Here is a 21,620-nt window from a genome sequence, read left to right on the forward strand (position 1 = left end):
CCCCTACCTATACTTTTGTCTCTCAGAGAAGAAGTAATAATTCATTCCATATGCAAATGGAAAAACTGAGACCTGAAAGGCTGGGTGGTTTGTCCCAGGCCCCGTAGTGAGTTAAAGGCATCAGAATCCTTACACATGTATGGGGCTTTACAAACCAAGTGTGTAAAGGGCGTTGACATTTAGAAAATAAGTATGCCGAGTCTCCTAGGGATCTGGTGCGTGTGTTTTGACTTCCAGTTTACGGATGGGAAAGATGAGGCTCAGAGAAATCAGATGAGCCCAGGATCGTACATTGAGTTTGTGGCAGAGTTGACGCTCAAACTCGAGCCCTCTGCTTTTTCCTTGGCACACACCACAGACCTCTCACCTGGGCCCTTCTAGACCCTCTCTGCAATTATTTTTTCCCCTCCATACAGGTAGATCTGTGAAGGTGAAGAGTCATGAGCCAGGAGGGACAGGGTTAAATTCTTCCTAAGCAACTGAGCTGTTTTTGAGCTGGGCGCCTTCAGTGACCCCGTTGTTGACCCCCTTCCCTTGGGTCAGGTCTGCAGGCAGTGGGGGAAGGGAAGCACTGCAGGGAGCTCTAATGGCCCAATGGAGGCAGAGAGAGGGCCAGGAAGGGATGCTCATCTGTCTCCCTCTTTGGACAGAGGTGAACAAAGATGCCGGTGGCTTTCTCAGTCTCCACAGAAAATTCCCAAGGCTCCCTTGGGGTGGGCTGCCGTCAGCTCGGCCTGCACTCTTAATCACACCATGGAGCACGGGCAGCTCCTGTAGACACAGCAAACCCTGTGATGTGTTGTTGGTTAAGTGGGAATTGGGATAATGTTTGCCAGTAAAGCACCAAATCAGAAAATGGAAGCATCAAATGAACCGTAGGGCTAGTGGGACTTTGGGGCTTGCCTGTCATTCATTGAAAAGGAAAAGGATGGCTTGGGTGGCCCACAGAAGCCAGCATCTGTGACCTCAAATGGATGAGTCCCTGCAAACTGGGAAGGCTGCCCAGTCCTCTTCCTCTCCCCAGGTGGCCTCCGTCTTGCCACTCCCTTCTATGAGCACAGACCTTCTGGTTTAGAGCTTCGGTCTGGACCACTGTGCTGTGTCCTCTCCAGGCGGGGAGGGCAGCAGGAGTAAACCTTCTTCCACGGGTCCTGAGCCGTACAGTAGGTCTCCCAGGGTTGTACGGCAAGGCAGGGGCAGAGCTGTTCTGGAAACAGGCGTCAGCTCAGTGCTTGCCTTGAAACCGCCAACTCTAAGATGGACGTCCGACGGGAAAGAATTTCCAGGAAAGTCGAGGAACTGATTTTAGGGGAAGACTGAATCTCTCCCTCTATCCCTATCTTCTTGTCGTCCGGGTCCCTTTAACTCTCTGCTGAGAAATCCTAAATACACCTTGTCTCTGGGTTGTGCACGGAAGCCTTTAATTGTTTCTAGAGGTAGTGAGGGAAGGCCTTCTAGTTGGTCGGGCAGGTCTGGCACTGTCTGGGTCTCGCTGCTTCTAGACACTTCAATTAGGGATGTTAATTATGGCCTTGTGAACACAGGTTCTCCCAAGGCAGCCGTTCCCCAGCCCTGCTGCCCCCATGGTGTCCCCTCGCCAGTCGATGAGGCTGTGTTTATGGTCTCGCCTCTGCCCATTTGCAGATTAAAGATGCCCTGAAAGCATAACTTATTAGCAGTTTTTTGTTCTCTCCATTTTTAAAAAAATTGGATTAAAGTAGACATAATGTAAAATTTACAGTTTTTAAATGTGTAGTTCAGAGGCATTAAGTCCATTCACATTGTTTTGCAACCATCACCACCATCTGTCCATGAAACTTTTTCATCTTCCCAAACTGAAACTCTGTTCCCATTAAACAATAGCTTCCCCTTCCTCTCTCACTCCAGCCCCTGTAACTCTATTCCACTTTCTGTCTCTATGAATTTAGCTATTCTAAGTACCTCACATAAGTAGACTCATATAATATTTGACCTTTTGTGACTGGCTAATTTCAGTTAACATAATGTCTTCAATATTTGTCTACATCATAGATGTGTCAAGATTGCCTTCCAGCTTAGGGCCGATGATATTCCATTGCATGTATATATCCTACTGTGTTGATTCATTCATCCATTGATGGACACTTCAGTTGTTTCCCATTTTGGCTGTTGTGAGTAATATTGCTATGAGTTCTGGGGGTACATCCCCAGAATTGGAATTGCTGGATCATATGGTAATTCTGTATCTAATTTCTTGAGGAGCCGCCATCCTATTTTTCTTTTCTTTCCTTCTTTCCTTCTATCCTCCTTCCCTCCCTCCCTTCCTTCCTTCCTTCCTTCCTTCCTTCCTTCCTTCCTTCCTTCCTTCCTTCCTTCCTTCCTTCCTTCCTTCGTTCCTTCCTTCCTTCCTTCTTTCCTTCCTTCCTTCCTCTCTTTCTCTCTTTCTCTCTTTCTCTCTTTCTTTCTTTCTCTTTCTTTCTTTCCACAGGGTCTCACTCCGTCTCCCAGGTTGGAGTACAGTGGCATGATCACAGCTCACTGCAGCATCAACCTCCCAGGCTCAAGCGATCCTCCCACCTCAGTCTCCCAAGTAGCTGAGACCACAGGTGTATGCCACCATGCCCAGCTAATTTTTGTGTTTATTTATTTTTGAGACAGAGTCTTGCTCTGTCGCCCAGGTTAGAGTGCAGTGGTGGGATGTCGGCTCACTGCAGCCTCCACCTCCTGGGCTCAAGCAATTCTCATGCATCAGCCTCCCAAGTACCTGGGATTACAGGCAGGTGCCACCACACCTGGCTAATTTTTGTATTTTTAGTAGACACAGGATTTCACCATGTTGGCCAGGCTGGTCTTGAACTCCTGACCTCGTGATCCACCCGCCTCAGCCTCCCAAAGTGCTGGGATTATAGGCGTGAGCCACCACGTCCAGCTAATTTTTGTATTTTCTGTAGAGATGAGGTTTCACCATGTTGCCCAGGCTTCCATCTGTTTTTCATAGCAGCTACACCACTTTTCATTTTACATTCCCATCAGAAATTCTCTACATCCTTGCCAATTCTCCTCCTGCTCTTTCTTTTCTTTTTCTTCTTTGTCCTTCTTTTTTTGGATAATAGCCATCCTGTTGGGTGTGAAGTGAAAATCCATTGTGCTCTTTATCTTTTAAGGGGAAGTCAAGGCCGGAGAAACACAGATACGTGCGGCGGCATTGCAGAGGCCCTTGGGCCCAGGCTTTCTAGCCCCGTCCTGGCTTCCATTCTCTGTCCTAAACCCCTTTGTCTCCAGCCCATCAAGAGAGGGCAGGCGAGGTCCACTGACTGTTAGGGGCCCTGCCTTCCCTCCTGTCACAGCAGCAGAGTGGCTGTGACCTGGCAGAGGTGTTGGGAGGGTGGACGTCCCTAGGGGTCAGGAGGAGGTTTCAGTAATGTGAAATTGAAAGAGTTGAATCATTTCAACCATGGGGCATGGGGATAAAGGAAATCATGATGCAGCCATAGAGTGGGAGATGTGCAGCCATTAAATACGGCTTTACAAATAATTTTTAATACCCAGTTTTTGGTAACGTGAAAACTGCTGATGTACTATTAAGGGGGAGAAAATAAATATAAAACTTGCTTATGAGGCCGGGCGCAGTGGCTCATGCCTGTAATCCCAGCACTTTGGGAGGCCGAGGCGGGTGGATCGCCTGAGCTTGGGAGTTTGAGACTAGCCCGACCAACATGGAGAAACCTCACCGCTACTAAAAATACAAAATTAGCTGGGCTTGGTGGCACATGCCTGTAATCCCAGCTACTCAGGAGGCTGAGGCAGGAGAATTACTTGAACCCAGAAGGTGGAGGTTGCAGTGAGCCAAGATTGCACCATTGCATTCCAGCCTGGGCAACAAAAGCGAAACTCCTTCTCAAAAAAACAACAACAAACAAAAACAAAAACAAAAAAAATCTTGCTTATGAGTGAAAAACAAAACCACCTTCAGAAAAAAAGGTTTGATAGAAATAGGCCAAACTGTGATCAGTGGCCACCTCCTGGATGTGAAATGGGTGATTTTTAAAATTGTTTTCTTATTTTTAAATTTAAATTTAAATTTATTTTTGGAGACAGGATCCTGCTCTGTTGCCCAGGCTGGAGTGCAGTGGCGTGATCATGGCTCACTGCAGCCTCAACCTCAAGTGATCCTCCCACCTTAGCCTCCTTAGTAGCTGGGACTACAGGTGTGTGCCACCACACCTGGGGAATTTTTTCATATTTTTTGTAGAGATGGGACTTCGCCATGTTGCCTAGGGTGATCTCAAACTCCTGAGCTCAAGCAGTCCACCCACCTCAACCTTCCAAAGTGCTGGGATTACAGATGTGAGTCATCATTGCCCAACCTGCTTTCTTTATGTTATTTTAAATTTTGCAGATTGGTTGGACGCGGTGGCTCACGCCTGTAATCCCAGCACTTTGGGAGGCGGAGGAGGTTGGATCACTTGAGCTCAGGAGATCAAGACCAGCCTGGCCAACATGGTGAAACCCTGTCTCTACTAAAAATACAAAAATTAGCTGGGGCCAGGCGCAGTGGCTCATGCCTGTAATCCCAGCACTTTGGGAGCCTGAGGTGGGCAGATCACCTGAGGTCGGGAGTTCGAAACTAGCCTGACCAACATGGAGAAACCCCGTCTCTACTAAAAATACAAAATTAGCCGGGCGTGGAGGTGCATGCCTATAATCCCAGCTATTCGGGAGGCTGAGGCAGGAGAATTGCTTGAACCCAGGAGGCAGAGAGGTTGTAGTGAGCTGAGATGGTGCCACTGCACTCCAGCCTGTGCGACAGAGCAAAAAAAAAAAAAATTTTTTTTTTTTGCAGATTTTCTATGGTAAGCACACACTCCTTTTATATTTAGGAAAAAACTGATAAAATAAGAGTGACTACAACTATTCATTAGGCATATGTGTTGCCAGGGTCTACTAAACACTCAGCTCTGCCTGATGCTATTGAAAGTTCAGGAATGAATGCGAAGCTAACCGGGAGATGTGGGCATAGGTGGTGGGGAGGACTGGCCAGAATACAGACGGGTGATGAATGTAAGGGGAGTCAGGGTCTGGGCAGCCCGGAGCCCTCCAGAATGCTGCCCTTTGTTCACGAGAAACCTCATTCATGGGGAAGATACTGTGGGTAGGACTCTGGCTTTGAGTCACCTTGTGTCTGCAAGTGGCGCAGGCAGGCTCCATTGAGCTTCTCACCCATGTTCACCTGGTCCCTTGGCATAGCTGGCAGGAGTGAGCGAAGCTTGTAGCCTGTGAAACCAGGGGTTTTCCTGCCCCAGGTTGACTATTACTTCCCTTGCATCATCTGTACCAGGGCAAAGGGCCTGGTTCCCTTGACTTCCATCGTGGGAGCAGCACTGGCCCAGCAGAGGTGGGAGGGTGGGGACTCCAGGAGATAACCTTCCATGACTCTTGGGACCTCTGACTAGTAGAAGAGAAGCCAGTATAATCCAACACTTAAAAGAGGAGACTCATTAGCCAGTCTCTGGGTTCAGTTTCTTGGTCACTACTCACTGGCTATGACCTTGGGCAATGGCTCCTTACACCTCTGTGTCCTCATAGTAGCTATCTCATAAGACTAATGAAGGAATTAAAAGGCTAAATCCTTATAGATTATGCTTAGCTTATAAGTCGTTGATTCCTATGGTCTGGTTGAGAGGTGGATTCTAACGCTAGACTGCCTGGGCTCAAATCATGTTGGTGTCTCAGTTTCTTTTTCTTTTTCTGGCTTTTTTTTTTTTTTTTTTTTTAAGACAGGGTCTCTGTAGCTTAGGCTCAAGTGCAGTGGCATGATCATGGCTCACTGCAGCCCCAGCCTCCTGTACTCAAGCCATCCTTCTGAGTAGCTTGGGGTACAGGCATGCCTCACCACGCCTGGCAAATTTTTGTATTTTTTGTAGAGATGGGGTTTTATCATGTTGCCCAGACTGGTCTCAAACTCTTGGGCTCAAACAATTCCCCCACTTTGGCCTCCCAAAGTGCTGGGATTACAGGTGTGTGCCACTGCATCCAGCCAGCATCTCAAGTTTTTCATCTGTAAAGTAGAGATGATAATATGATCTACTTCAGATGATTATTATAAAGATTAAATGAATTAATATAAGTAAAAGTGATTCAAACAGTGCTTGGCACACAGTAAAAGCTCAATAAACGTTAGTCATAGGCCGGGCATGGTGGCTTATGCCTATAACCTCAGCATTTTGAGAGGCCAAGGCGGGAGGATAGCTTGAGGCCAGGAGTTCAAGACCAGTCTGGGCAACATAGCAAGACCCTGTCGCTACAAAAAATAAATTAGCTGGGCATGATGGCATGCACCTGTAGTTCCAGCTACTTAGGAGGCTGAGGTGGGAGGATTACTTGATCCTGGGAGGTTGAGAGGCTGTAGTGAGCTGTGATTGTGCCACTGTACTCCAGCCTGGGTGACAGAGTAAGACCCCATCTCTAAAAAATAGTTAGCCATAATTGGGGTCTTTCGCCACATACCAGTGTGACTCAGCCAGTTGTTTGTGGCTGGCAACTGCCAATTCATCTGATTGTCCCAAGAGCCTCAGTGGATTGGTCAGTGCCCATGATTCCCTTGCTAAATAATCTTGAATGTCACCATTATTCATTTTACTATTATTAGTATTGTGGGTTCCATGTGTCAGGATCCCTTCCTAGGTCGTATTTCATCTCACCCCTTGGCCAAGTCTTGGTTGAGGTGGCCCTGCCTCAGTTTCCAAAGGGTGCTGGTGATGGAAAGCGGGGTTCTGGGCAGATTGGGGTGAAAGCTGGCTGCTTTGGGGATTGTTTGATGAACATTGTAGATGAAAACAGAGACTAAGCTACTTCTCTCCCTTTGCTTCCCTGCCCTTTTTGAAAAGGCACCAAAGCCAGGAAAAACAAACAGCCACCCACAAATAAAGAGGACCATGAAAATAACAAAATGAAAGAAGAAATCTTGCTTTAGTGGCAGGCTTGTCTGACAATAGGGTAGATAATGGGAGAGGAAGTGCAGCCTTTGGAGAGAAAAAGAATGGAACACTTTGTTCACTGGAAGAATGAATGCTGCCTGAGCAAGAGCTGCTAAAATGGGGTGTCCGATGAGCGAGCTTGTGTTAGGGGAGCTAGTGGTGATTAGGCTTACATGAGGCACGAGTGTTGTCCCACCTAGAACCCCTGGGGTGGGCGACACCATAGGCTTAAGCGGGCTGCGCCAGCGGGAAGCTGGTGTGCCAGTCTGGCTTGGGGCCTTGGCCACCGTGATCGCAGGGCTGCTGCTCACCTCCTCAAGGGCTGCCCAAGCTGGGAGCTAGATGCTTGAATCTCTTAGGGAGCCCCTAGACCTTCTGTCAAGGTATATATTGTTTTCTGGAGCGTTAGGGAGACAATCCCAGGGAGGAGAGGACGAGGCCGAAGTATGTTTGCTGACTATTTGCATTCAAGGCTGTGCGCCTGTCAACACTGCCTGGTGGCTTTCCTGGTGAATGAAATGTACTGACTCCTCTTCCTTTCTTGTACCACTTACCCATCTGGATCGTGGACCCATTTCTCCTGCCTCTGCAGTGAGTTGGGTGCCTGCGGTGGGAAGAGGGAGAGAAACCTTTCCTGAGCCCTTGGGATGCCAGGATGCTGTGTGGAAGTGCTCATTTTGGGAGTGGGCTATGGGCTCACAGATGCATAGAGGCTGATATTTGAAATACATTTAAGAAGGGCCTTAGATGGCTGGGCGCGGTGGCTCACGCCTGTAATCCTAGCATTTTGGGAGGCTGAGGCAGGAAGCCCAGGTGTTCAAGACCAGCCTGGGCAACATAGTGAGATTCCATCTTTATAAAAAAAAAAAAAAAAGGTGGCAGGAGGCCTTGGAAACATACTGGTTTGGGGCTGAATGGTCTGGCTGGAAGCATAGTCCTTCATTTAGCTACCACAATACTAAGTGCCAGTCTGCTTTGTGCCAGACATTGTGCTAAGTATTTTCTATATAATAACTTATCAGTTCTCCAGCAAGCATGAGAGGAGGTATTATTAGCCCCCATTTCAGACAATGAATCTGAGGTGTGAAGAGGTTAAGTCTCAAGTATTCACTGGGTTACCTAGAACCCAGTGGCTTCCCACTTTTCCACCCTTCACCTCCTAATCTAGATGACAATGATAAAATGTCCATTACGGTTGTTCAGTACGGCTGTGTGCCAGGCACTGGGCTTTGCCTGTGTTGTCTTGTTTACTCTTTGAAACCTCACTAGTGAGTATATATTACTATTTGTCCCAGTTATAAATAAAGACAGGAGCGTCATTTGAGCCCAGGAGTTCAGGACCAGCCTGGGCAACATGGTGAGGCTGAGAGAGTTAAACTACTTGGCTAGTTAAGAGGGATACTGGGTTTGAACCAATTCTGCGTGTCTTCCGGAGCCTCATTTCACCACGTACTGTGAGGGCTTAGTCTACATGGCTTAGACTTGTCACCAAGCAGAAGCCAATGCTGCCCCGCCTACCCCAGTACTGGGAGAAGGAGTGTTTGGCAAAGGTGAGATTTCATCAGCCTGGCAGGTAAAGATGGCTGTTTGCAGACTGGTTGCACTTGTCCTTTCCCCTGTCTGTGGTCATCCCTGTAGTACCCACCTTCCTCTCCCTCTGGGGTTGGCAGAAGGCTGCAAGGGTTAATGGAATAGCACTTCACCCTCGTGGGCTCCAGAGGAAATGAGGGAGCTCATGAGTTCTGCAGAGCTTTTGTGTCATCAGTCGAGGAAGGGAAGGCACCGTGGCTTGGCCAGATAAGCGGTGGCGCTGCGAATGTGGGGCTTCCTTGGCAGATTTGTAGCCTTTCCGCCTGTTTGCACTGTGGGGCACCTGCTGGGGCTTCCAGGGTGGTTGGGGACATCAACAGGGCATTCAGAAAACTGATAACCTAGGCTAGGGAGGGAGCCCTACATGGAGCAGATGGAGGAGGAAGAGGGTGGCGGGCCCCGGTGTTCCGCAGGTGCACGTCTTCTGCCTGTTTGACCATGCGGGGGAAGGGGGGGGCGGTGGGTCAGGGAGCAAACATTTTTTTGATTTTCACAAACACCGTCATATTCAGTCTTCTCTACCTCTATGGGGTAGGTATTATTTGTTCCATTTTAGAGATAGAGAAACTGAAACTTCCTCATGGTCACACATCTAGTGGTACGTAACAGAGCTAGTCTTCAGACACAGGTCCATGTGACAAAGTCCTTTTTCCATTAGCCACACCAGGATGCCTCCCAGCAATGCTGGGTCATCACACCCACCCACCTGCCTCCAGAAGAGGTGGGCTGGCTGGGGAGGAGAATAGGCTGCCAGTCCTTCTCCCCCTTGCCCTTGAGGGTAGGGAGGGAGAGGGACTCCTTCCTCCTTTAGGGCTCTCTCTCCTTACCTCCTTCCCTGAACGTATATTCTGTACCAGATTCTATAATTATACCTTATCTCTTACTTACAAAATAGTTCTTGGAATCTCTCTTTTACACATGAAGAATGGAAGTTTTGAGAGGTGAAGTCTTTTCCCTAAGTTCCCAGAGCTGCCTGGGTTTCTTTTGCCTAGGTTTTCCTTGGCCATGACTCAAGTCAAAAAAAACCGCAGTCCTATAAGAGGTGAAGACAGTGGCCATTCTATCTTTGCTGGACCAGAGCCTGTTATTTCGCGCTGAGGAGAGTGGCCAGGGCATCAGCGGATAAATGAAACGATGTGGATTTAGACATCAGTGAGGCCTGAGTTCAAATGCTACTTCTACTGGGCCCTGAGTAGGGCGTTCTAGCCCTCTGAGCCTTAGTCTTTGTAGTGTTCTTGTGAGGATTAAGCAGGGATGTGAATGAAGAGCCTTTCACTTAGTGTTTGCAGCCAAGTAAGTGCTGTACCACTGCATGCTTGCTTTTTGCCTCCCATTCCTTTGGTCAATATTCAGGGCTATCCCCCAAGGGGCCTTTGACATGGCCAGTCAGCCTCAGCTGCACAATTTCTGCATCTCCTGGCCCTAGGATGAGCACTGTCCCTGCAGGAAGCCAGAGGTGCTCACCTGTCCAGGACACAGGCTTGGCCTTGCCATTGGGAGACAAGGATAAGGCCTGTCCCTGCCTTCTAGCACTGTTGGGGTGCAGGAGAACCTGGAGACAGGCTCAGGTCCTAGAGGCAGGAAGGCCTCCAGAGAGGGGCCTCCTGGAGACACTGTTGACCTCTTTTCAGTTTGGGCCTTCTGGAGGCCCACATCACACTGGGAGCCCCAGCGGCGCTTTTAAGCAGCCCCATCTGTCTCTTTCTCGACCCACTCACTGGGTTGGGAGAAGACTCAGATGCCTCCAAGGCCTGAGGACCAGGTGGGAACATCACAGCTATAGTCTCTCCCTGGCCACTGCTTTCCTTTGTGCCCTTGGGCCAGGGTCAGCTGAGTCCCGGCAGCCACAGAAGCTCAGGCTGGACTGTGATTCTGTCCCTGGGGCGCTGCAGGGAAGCACCTCTTCTCCCATGCTTGGGAGTTTACCCAGCCGCTGTCTGGTGTTGGCCGCTCTACCAGGTGAATGCCACCCTGGCCACCCTGGCCAACCGGGAAACAGCTGAGGGAGTGTTGGCTGTGGCCCCCCTGAGCTGGGCTAGACCAGACTGGCCGTGCCCTGGATCTGATCCCCCCCAGGGCCCACAGAGGCTGGAAAGGGAGAGAGGGACTCTTAGGAAAGCTTTGTCCCAAGCCTGCAGCCAGTCCAGCTCCCAGCTCTGAGTAAACATTAGAGATAGGATCGGGTGTAGCCAGGAAGGGTGGCAGGGTGTGGTCTGTGAGAAGAATGGCAGGATGTGGCACCGGGGCACTGTTCTGGGCACCCACGCCTTGGGCTATTGTTTAGGGCAGCCTGAGGTTCTCAGCTCTCTGGAGGCTTTCAGAGGAAGTGGCATTCCCCTGGGACTCAAGCCCTGCCCCACCCCTGCTGCATGGATCTCTTTCCCTGGTGATGCCCCTTGGCACCACCCACTCAGGGCAAGCTTGGGAGTGGGAGCCAGCAGTGGAGGGGGCTTAGTGTGTGCCCAGTGGGGAAGTGTAGCCATTGGCCCTCTCAGAGGGTCTGCCTGTCTGTTCAGGCTTCCTGTACCCCAGCGTCTGAGTCACCCGTCATGCTACGATGACTGGAATTTATCTCTATCTTTATCTTCATCTAGATATTTTTTGTGGGGGGGAAGACTGTCGTTGTGGAGGGAGGAAGGGCTGACAGTAAAAACTCCTTTGATTCCAATCCAACAGGGTCGGTGGTTGACTGGTTAGAAGAGGAAGTGGCTGGTGATTTGTTTGGGGCAGAAAGGGGCTAGGTGTGTGTGCACCTGTGGGTTGGTGGGGGTCAGAGGGGCCGTGACGGGGCTGGTTGTGGGGAGGAGAAAGGAAGAGGATTGGCACCTGCAGCGGGCTTTGTCATATAAGGGCCATGCTTTGAGCCACTGTCGCTCCTTGGAGGCAGGTGCCTCTCTATACCTTGTCCCAGGTGCTGGATTTGGGGGCCCCAGGGCCTGGCAGGCACCAGCTGAGACTCAAGGCTCTGCGTGTCAAGGGTGAAGATGGCTGGAGCCTTCTCCTTCGCGGTCTTCACTTCTTAAGGATGCTCGCTTGGGTGAGATAAGACCAAGGAGGAAGAAGAACGGAAGAGGGATTGTGAGGTGGGTTCCTGAGAAGGAAGGGAGGGCAGAGCGGAGATGCTGCTCAGCGCCCCAGCTGGCTGACGGCCTCTGACTCTATACAGTCTTTTTTTGTTTGTTTGTTTGTTTTTGAGACAGAGTCTCACTCAGTCACCCAGGCTGGAGTGCAGCAGTGCGATCTCGGCTCACTGCAACCTCCGCCTCCTGGGTTCGAGCGATTCTCCTGCCTCAGCCTCCTGAGTAGCTGGGATTACAGGCGTGCACCACCATGCCTGGCTAATTTTTGTATTTTTGGTGGAGATGGGGTTTTACCGTGTTGGCCAGGCTGGTCTTGAACTCCCGAACTCAGGTGATCCACCCGCCTCGGCCTCCCAAAGTGCTGGGATTACAGGTATGAGCCACCACGCCCGGCCATTCTATATAGTCTTGAAGCAGTGCTGCCCAAAAAGCTGTGTGAACTCGACATCTCCTGACCTCAGTTTCTCTGTTTGTAAAATGTGTTAAGGTTGGGCAAGAGAGGAAACCGGGCACACAGGAGCACTTCCATCCGAGCGAGGGGCTGATGGGCTACCCTATGGACTTGTGGCCTCTGACCACAAGGCATCAGACTAGGGTGGAAACCGAGGGAGCCCAGTAATGCCTGTATCCTGTGGACCCAGGGTTCTCTGGCTTCTGGGCATTTTGGGACAGCGGAGTTTGAGGTTACTGACCTTAAAACCTCCTGCGGAGCCACATGGAAAATCACTGAAGCAAGGAGCATGCTGTGTAACAAAGGAGTAAAGGAACTTGAGGGATTATTTTAGTTTCTGCAAAGTCTAAAGGGAGACTTAAGGGTGGACTCCAACGGGGTCTTTAAATCTAAAAAGTATGGAAACTGTTTCTTATCTGACCCAAGGTAAAAAGAAAAGGAAATGGACTCACTTTGCTGCTTGGGGTATTTAGGAAACTCACAAGGAAGAACTTAGACCCAAGGAAGAGACAGCAGAGGATAATTGGGTGTGGGAGAAAAGCCTGAGAGAGCAGGAGCTGTCTAATAGTCGTAGCAGTATCCATCACCTGTTAAGCATCCAGACCTGCTTTGTGCTGTGCTGCTGAACTCTTTGTCACTCTCTTGTCATTCTAAGAATATTTATTGAGCACCTACTGTGTTTCAGGCACTGTGCTAGGCTCTGGAGCTACAATGATGAGCAGAAACAGGTACATTTTTGGCTACTGGGTGAATCCAAAATAATTTTTTTTTTTTCTTGAGACCGAGTTTTCGCTGTTGTTGCCCAGGCTGGAGTGCAGTGGCGCGATCTCAACTGACTACAACTTCTGCTTCACAGGTTCAAGCGATTCTCCTGCCTCAGCCTCCCAAGTACCTGGGATTACACACCTGGCTAATTTTGTGTTTTTACTAGAGTCAGGGTTTCACCATGTTGGTCAAGCTGATCTCAAACTCCTGACCTCAGATGATCTGCCTGCCTCAGCTTCCCAAAGTGCTGGGAGTACAGCCATGAGCCACCGCGCCTGGCGACTCCAAAATAAATTAAGTGTGTAAAGGTATCATTACCAACTGTGACAAATACTTTTAAGGTCAAGTTCAAAGTGCCATGAGATTGTAAAATAGGCACTCTGATAGGGTCTGGTGTTGTCAACAGAAGATTCATCTCTCCACGTTGAGTTTCTTATTCCCATTTTACTGAGGAGGAAATGGGCGCAGAGAAGTTAAGTTACTTGCCCAAGGTTGCACAGCAATGATTGGTCAGAGTTGGGATTCAAAGGTACCCAAGTCTATCTGACTCTAGAGTCTTTTCTCTCAACCACTTGACTCTCAGAGCATCTTGGACTGTGCACAACTTGTAGATAGATATTCACCCTGTATTATTTAATCTTCATGGACACCAGTGCGATATGGGTTATTGTGCTCATTGTAAGGATGAGGAGACAGGCTAAGGGAGGTTAATTAACTTGACTAGGTTCACACATGTTAGCCTGTGGCAGGGCAGGAATTTAAACCCAGGTTGTTGGATTCAAACCCTGTGGGTCTTCCAAGTTGTCCCCTGACTCCCTCCAGGACCCTTGTTTTACAGACACAGCTTGCAGGGGTGAAACAGACTGTGCAGAGACCCCCAGCTGCAGAGTGACAGAGCAGTGACCACATCACGACCCCTCTCTTTCCATCGCGCTCCCTTTCCTCCCTTATCCAGTTGATCATGGGGCCGTCACTCCCCTCTCTGGGATGGTTATAGGATCTGGAGCCTGGCACTGATGCTCTTCACAGAGACACCTGCTCTTTCTGGGCCATGGCAGGCTGGGGCTTGGTTCCCTTAAGACCAGACAGGGCAGGGAAAGGAGCTGCTCTTCTCAAGCAGACCTGTGCTTGGGGAGGGGGAGAGGGAGGTAAAAGAGGTACCCAGGGACCCTCTCCCCCAAAGGTGAGACCCAGAGATGCTCTCCAGTGGGGGCGGGGTGGCACTGCGCCTGGGCTGTTGCCTTTTCACAGACAAGTGGGCCCAGAGGATTACCAACTAAGGGCCAGTGCCCAGCACCTGCCGTTGAGCCAGACACCTGTGAGGATGGAAGGGCCCTTGTCTGGGCAGGGTTATCTGGTGGGCACCAAGCCCTAGTGAACAGACTGACACCTCTAAGCTGGCTTGGCTGGTCACCAGGAGCCATTGTCTTTGTGCTGGAGGCCAGGGTAGGCCGCTGAGAGGGCCAGGAGACAGGCTCCCTAATATAAGGGTGATCCATGGTGCCTGGCTGGAGGGACCATGGAGGCTAAGTGTGTGTAAAAGCTCAAAGGGAGGAGGTGTCCTAATGCAGCGCTGTCCAACAGAAATATAATGGGAATTGCATGTGTAATATTTGCTAGTAGCTACATAAAAAAGTATAAAAAGAAATAGGTGAAATGAATTTTAGTGATGTATTTTCTCTAACCCAACTTATCCAGAAAGAATTTCAACTTGTAATCAGTAACCATTATTAATGAGCTATTTTATTCTGTGTACTAAGAATTCTATTCTTAGTTACATTCTATTCTGTGTACTAAGCCTTCGAAACCTGGGGTGGGTTTGATGCTCACAGCACATTTCCGTTGGGACTGGCTGCATTATAAGTGCTTAGTAGCCACGTGTGGCAAGTGGCTGCAATCTTGGGCCGTGCAGTCCTAGGGTTAATTAGGACAGATGATGGCCTCCTTTGCCTCCACCATCAGCTCCAGGGATGGATGGTTGTTCACCATCCCCAACTGGGGAGACCTTGGACTTTTGTGTCCCGCTCATCTGACCATGCTCCCGGAGGCTGCGGCTGCTGCTGGGATTTCTGGGCTGCGGCAGGAAGGCTTCGAGGTAGGAGCTGGAAGCCCCTGAAGTTGGGACAGAATGAAGGAGAGACCCTTAGGACCCAAGTCTGGAGTGAGGAGGGACCCGGTGGCCGGCCTGTGCCCGCGGTGGGTGTGAGTGAGGTGGTGCAGAGCCGACGGATCAGAGGCCCACAGGCCCGCATTGTGCGCCTGTCACACTTCCTTTGGCTTTATTGCTTTTGTCCAACACCCTATTGTCTGGCTTCCTTTTGTCCCCCATTCAGTGCTGCTGCCTTTTATTTTCCAGCCAGCCTGGTTGTTTTCATTTCTTTTGTCTGAAGTTCCTGAGAGGAAGGTTTTATTTTCAGCGGTTTGATTAATTCACAGCTTGAGCCCAGGGTTTGTTTGTTATGTAATTGCTGCCTTCGGCTTCAGGATAAAACCCCCTCCCCGACTGCGCCCACTCCCACTTCTCACCCCCCTGCTCTCGGCCTGGCTCTGAGCCCCTCCCGGTGCCCGGATGGGCTGAGCCGCCTGCTTCCTGGACGCTCTCCAGGCCCCTGGGCTGCAGGAGGGGACCGCAGAGCGAGCTGGGCCGGGGTCTCTTCTCTTCTCTGCATCTAGGTGGGATGGGGCCTTTCTTCTTACGGTCAGGGAGGCCCCTCTCTGCAGTGCCCTATCCTGGGGCCCAGCCCCTGGGGAACCCTACACTTTGAAAGTGGGTGAGCAGGAGAGTCTGATCTGATCGGCAAGGTGAAATCAAATCAAATACACATGCACTCATGCGCTGCCTTCCCACCAACGTCTCCATCAACGACCGAACACATGTAGGACGGTGGTCCTGCAAGATTCTACTACTGTATTTTTGCTATAGCTTTTCTATATTTGGATGTTTGGATACACAAATATTTAACCATTGCATTACAATTGCCTACAGTATTCAGTACGTAACATGCTGTACAGGTTTGTAGCCTGGGAGCAATAGGCTATACCATCCAGCCGAGGTGTGGAGTAGGCTGTACCATCTAGGTTTGTGTAAACATACTCTATGAGGTTTGAATAACAAAGAAATTGCCTGGTGATGCATTTCTCAGAACATGTTTATGCTATTAAGTGATGTAAGACTGTCTAGTCATCCCACTGTATCTGAGATGGTTGGTTTCAGGACCCCCAAAGGTACCAAAATGTGCTGATGTTCAAGTCCCTGATATAGAACGGCATAGTATTTGCATATAACTTATGCACATCCTTCCGTATACCTTATTTTTATTTATTGTTATTATTATCATTATTATTATTTTTGAGACAAGAGTTTCACTCTTGTTGCCCAGGCTGGAGTGCAATGGTGCCATCTCTGCTCACCACAACCTCCGCCTCCCAGGTTCAAGCAATACTCCTGCCTCAGCTTCCTGAGTAGCTGGGATTACAGGCATGCACCACCATGCCTGCCTAATTTTGTATTTTTAGTAGAGACGGGGTTTCTCCATGTTGGTCAGGCTGGTCTTGAGCTCCCGACTTCAGGTGCTCCACCCACCTCGGCCTCCCAAAGTGCTGGAATTACAGGCATGAACCAACACGTCCGGCCAGTTGTTATTATTTTTGAGATAGGGTCTTACTCTGTCACCCTGAGTGGAGTGCGGTGGCTTAATTTTGGCAGCTTCAAACTGCTGGCCTCAAGCGAATCCTCCAGCCTCACCCTCCTGAGTAGCTAGGACTACAGGCGCATGCCACCCCCAGCTAAATTTCGTATTCTTTTGTAGAGGCAGGGTCTTGCTATGTTGCTCAGGCTCATGGGCAGCATAGCAAGACCCTGTCTCTACAAAAAAAATACAATATTCCTGGCCTCAAGCAATCCTCCCACCTCAGCATCTCAAAGTGTTGAGATTACAGGCATAAGCCCCTGTGCCTCTAGATTATTTATAATACCTAATATAATATAAATCATATGTAAATAGTTTTTGCCCTGTATTGTCTAGGGAATAATGACAAGTCTACATGCCCAGGACAGATGAAATTTCTTTTTTAAATATTTTCGATCTGAGGTTGGTTGAGTCCATGGATGTGGAACCTATGATACAGAGGACTGATTGTATATATTTTATTCAATTATAATATTTACTTATTTAAAATACTCTACATGTACTCTATTATATACAATACATGTTTCATAATACATAACAAACATTTTACAGAGTTGATGCAATCTATCCAAATGCATCCATACATAGTTGATGCAATATTTAAATACCATACTGCGCCTGGGATGTTTAAGGAATTTTTTACTGTAGGGATATTTTTACTATATCTGATTTTAGCCTTACATACCTCCTAATCCTAGCCTTACATACCTTACAAACATCTAATCTCCATGCAAAAAAAAAATTTTAAAAATTATTTAACAGTGCTTTTCTAACTCGTGCATATCAGAATCACCTGGAGGGCCTACTCCCAGAGATTCTGGTGGGCGGGACCCGTGACTTTGCCTCTCAAGCCCCCAAGGCATACTGAAGCTGCTGGTCCTTATACTGCATTCCAACTAGTAGTGGTTTAACAAACACCAGATCATGTGATGGTATTTGGAAATGTAATACACAAGAAAACAACAAAACACCAGATCAGTGCTTACTGGTGCCACGAACTGTTCTAAGTACCATATAAATATCAACTCCTAGTTCTTATGGCCGCCCTGTAGAGTAGGGACTCTTACTATGCTCATTTTACAGGTGAGGAAACTTGAAGTACAGAGCAGCTAAGCAACTTGCCTTAGGTCACTGGGCTAGTCAGTAGCTGAGGCAGGACCCATGCGTAGCTGGAACCTGCTGTGTGTTCCCACTAGACTCCAGAGCGCATCTCTAGATGCGTGCCCCAGTGACTTTGGAGGATAGGCATCTGCTGCTCTGCCCAAGCCTGGCATGACCCCTGGAAACCACTCCCTGAGATGCTACGATTGCTCAGCTCCTCAGATGTCCCAGGCAGTGATGTGACAGGAAAGGAACAGCAGGTGCAGAGTCTCAAGAGGGTCTGCCAGGTATACCAGGTGCTTAAACTAGGAACTGCAAACTCAAATGCCTATAGTGGCCATACTCTAAATGAGAGATTCTAGCTAGATATTGGAAAATATTTTTTGTAAAGCCAATCATCTCAGTCTGTTATTCCCCTCTGTCCACCCCCCCCCTTTTTTTTATTTAAAGAGATGGGAGTCTCACTAGGTTGTCCAGACTGTCTTCAAACACCTGACCTCAAGTGATGCCCCTTCCTCAGCCTCTTGAGTAACTGGGATTACAGGCATGAACCACCATACCTGGCTATTTCCCCCCTTTTGATAGATGCATGAAGTAAGAAATCATTTACTTTTACCTTGTCTCCACTGTAAGAAGACGACTATATGTCTTATATATAGAAGACTATATGTCTTATATAGTTAATACTTGGTTTCCTTTTTGGGGAGTAGTAGGAGTGTAGAGGCTAAGGTAGACTGGCCTGTCCATAAGAAATACCCATTACTCAATTCCAGCCAATATTTGCCACAACGACAATTGAGCTAGAAGTTCAAATTTAGATTTTTATGTGCTATCTCTTGACTTTTAAGTTTTGGAAACTAATTATAAAAATGCATTTGTAGGCTGGGCATGGTGGCTTACGCCTGTAATTCCAGCACTTTGGGAGGCCGAGGTGGGCAGATCACCTGAGGTCAGAAGTTGGAGACCAGCTTGGCCAACATGGCAAAACCCCATATCTACTAAAAACACAAATATTAGTTGGGGATGGTGGTGCGTGGTAATTCCAGCTACTCGGGAGGCTGAGGCAGGAGAATCACTTGAACCCAGGAGGCAGAGGTTGCAGTAAGCTGAGATCGTACCCCTGCACTCCAGACTAGGTAACAGAGTGAGGGAGTCGGGGCAGGGAAGCATTTGTATACATACAAACATACACAGACAGATGCGCACTGTCTCTCTCTCTCTCTCTCTCTCTCTCTCTCTCTCTTCCCAACTCTGTTGGGCTCAGAGACAGCCAGTCAGTATCTGGCCTCGTTAGTTGGGCTGGTCAGTCCACTAGTCCTGTAGTCCCAGCATTACACAGGCAGCGCGTGCGGAAGCATGGGCCCACTTTTCTCTAGAACTTTTTGTTTAAAAAGCAAAAAACAAAAAAGCATGAGGGATACAAGAGCCTTTGCTGATTTTTTTCTGTGGGTTCATAAGTAGGCTTGCCCTTTCCGTGAGTGTGCCCGTGTGATGGGCACCAGGAGGCACTTGGGTGGGGTCAGGGGAGCAAACAGTAGGATCACTGCCTCTGGGCGGAAGTTTATGACCGGGGACTCACCTCAGCTCACTCTGTCCCTCCCCCAGGATGTCCATGAGGAGCCCCATCTCTGCCCAGCTGGCCCTGGATGGCGTTGGCACCATGGTGAACTGCACCATCAAGTCAGAGGAGAAGAAAGAGCCTTGCCATGAGGCCCCCCAGGGCTCAGCCACTGCCGCTGAACCTCAGCCTGGAGACCCAGCCCGGGCCTCTCAGGATAGTGCTGACCCCCAAGCTCCAGCCCAGGTTTTCAGGGGCTCCTGGGTCAGTGTTCCCGCCCTGCCTCCATCCTCACACCCATGCGCTGTACCTGGGCTCTCTGCTAGACTGGGCAGGCCCACTCCCCTAGATGGCAGCAGATACAGGCAGAAATGGTGATCATAGGGGTAAGACGCTGTGCAGGGAAGCAGGGAGGCACTGCCAAGTTCAGTCTGAGGCTGGAAGCAGAGTCACCTATCAGAGCAGGACCTGGATTCACGCCTGCACTCACTCACTCTCTTGATAGTGACTGTTCACCTATGTGTGACCCAGTCCTTGTTTCTGAGGACTAGATGGGGAGATAGAACACACATGCTAAAGTCTGGCTTAAAAGTCATCTACCAGCTTTTTCAGGTGATTTGGGAAAATCAACCTAATTACCCAAGCAAGAATTAGGTCACTGTTAAAGATGATACGGTTCTTCACCCTTAAAACAAGAGAATTGAGCTACATGATTAATAAGGATTCTTGCAACTGCTACAAATTCTGATTTCATATAGGAGATGTAAAAAGGTAACATATAATTAAAATCCAAATAAGTGAAAATGAGGAGAGTTATGGGCTCTAAGAAAGAATCCAGCCTGGAGGAGGGTGTTGGAGGGTGGGGGCACTGGTGATCGAGGAAGACTTCCTGGAGAAGTAGAGCCTCAAGCTAGGCCTTAAAGAATGGGGAGGACTTTGATGAGAGGAGTGAGGCAGGCAGTGGGGAGTTTGAGTAACTTTTGCCAGCCCCTGCCTGCTCCCCTTTGCAGCCCTGCTGGTGTAGTGGGTGTGTTCAAGGGAGTAATAATTAGTAGGTGACTTTTGGCCCCTGATTGCAATGGCAAACCTCATTCACATGCATTAACTCCCTTGATCCCAGCAACAATCCTGTGACAGAGGAGGTATTAATATTTCCATTTTCAAAAGAGGGAAGTCAGGTTCAGAGCAGTTGAGGGACTTGTGTGGGATCAAGCATTGTGTGAGTCACTGAGCCTAGACTGAAACCCAGGTCTTTTGTTTTGAAATCTTCTGTTCTTTTCCTAAACAAAGCTTGGGCAGGTAGAGGTCAAAGGGGCCTACTGAATGGAGAAGTAGGACCTGGATAGGGCTGGGATCCCTCAGGGTACACATCTTTGGGGTTCCCAGCCCTCCCTGCAGCCTGTCCCCTTCTCCTGGGGGTGATGGTGACAATTCAGTATGTCTTGCAGGACTGTAGCTCTCCAGAGGGTAATGGGTCCCCGGAACCCAAGAGACCAGGAGCGTCGGAGGCTGCCTCTGGAAGCCAGGAGAAGCTGGACTTCAACCGAAATTTGAAAGAAGGTAGGATGTCTGCCCTAGTTAGAAGCAGAAGCCTGAGGCAGGAAGGTGTTGTTAAGACGGTTATTCCTCACCCCTTTGCTGTCTTCCAGTGGTGCCAGCCATCGAGAAGCTGTTGTCCAGTGACTGGAAGGAGAGGTTTCTAGGAAGGAACTCTATGGAAGCCAAAGATGTCAAAGGTGAAGGCCTGTCGGGGGTGGGGGAGATGTTTGAACCCCATCTCTCTTCTGGTCTGGTCATGCAGCCTGGCTCTGTAGGGCAGTTCTTGGTACCCTCATACCTGTCCTGTGCCATCTGGCTCCTGCCTGGCCTTAGGGGTCATCACCATCCCTCGCCTGGGGGCCCCAAGCATTAGGTCTCACTCATCCCATGCAGGAGAGGCCTGGTAGGAATCAAATCCCATGACTCTGAATCTGGGCTCTCACCAGGCACCCTTGTGACTTCAGGCATGTCATTGCCACTTCCCAGGTCTAACCGCAACATGAGCAGAAAGTTCCCTTTCACTCTAATTAATTCTAGGTCAGTTGGACCTCACTAAGTGAATGAGAAGTAGTGATTAATGGGCTTGGGTTCCTTAGAGTGATTTTTTTGTTTTGTTTTTGCTTTTTTTTGGGGGGGGGGTTTTGGAGATACCGTCTCCTTATGTTGCCCAGGCTGGAGTGCAGAGGCACAATCTTGACTCACTGCAGCCTCAACCTCCTGAGTGATCCTCCCATCTCAGACCCCTGAGTAGCTGGGAACACAGGCACCTGCCACCAAGCCAGGCTAATTTTTATATATTTTTTAGTAGAGATGATGTCGTCTTACTATGTTGCCCAGGCTGGTCTCAGACCCCATGGGCTCAGGCAGTCCTCCCACCTTGGCATCTCAAAT

The 21,620-nt window shown here is 49.2% G+C and overlaps 1 protein-coding gene across 5 annotated transcripts in view; it reads left to right on the forward strand.

Annotated features, from left to right (window-relative positions):
• Positions 1-21,620, forward strand: part of LOC105484786 (SRY-box transcription factor 13) — a 58,004-nt gene that overhangs the window by 20,803 nt on the left and 15,581 nt on the right. For 4 of the 5 annotated variants that reach the window (XM_011746726.2, XM_011746731.2, XM_011746730.2 and 1 more), the window contains exons 2-4: positions 19,238-19,454; positions 20,639-20,750; positions 20,840-20,926. In XM_011746726.2, coding sequence (XP_011745028.1) covers positions 19,239-19,454; positions 20,639-20,750; positions 20,840-20,926 — 415 coding nt within the window. In that variant the 5' untranslated portion in view covers position 19,238. The remainder of the gene's footprint in view (positions 1-19,237; positions 19,455-20,638; positions 20,751-20,839; positions 20,927-21,620) is intronic. The other variant, XM_011746733.2, reaches the window with a different exon arrangement.

The sequence above is a fragment of the Macaca nemestrina genome, chromosome 1 (assembly GCF_043159975.1).
Source record: "Macaca nemestrina isolate mMacNem1 chromosome 1, mMacNem.hap1, whole genome shotgun sequence".
In the NCBI taxonomy this organism is placed as follows: Eukaryota; Metazoa; Chordata; class Mammalia; order Primates; family Cercopithecidae; genus Macaca; species Macaca nemestrina.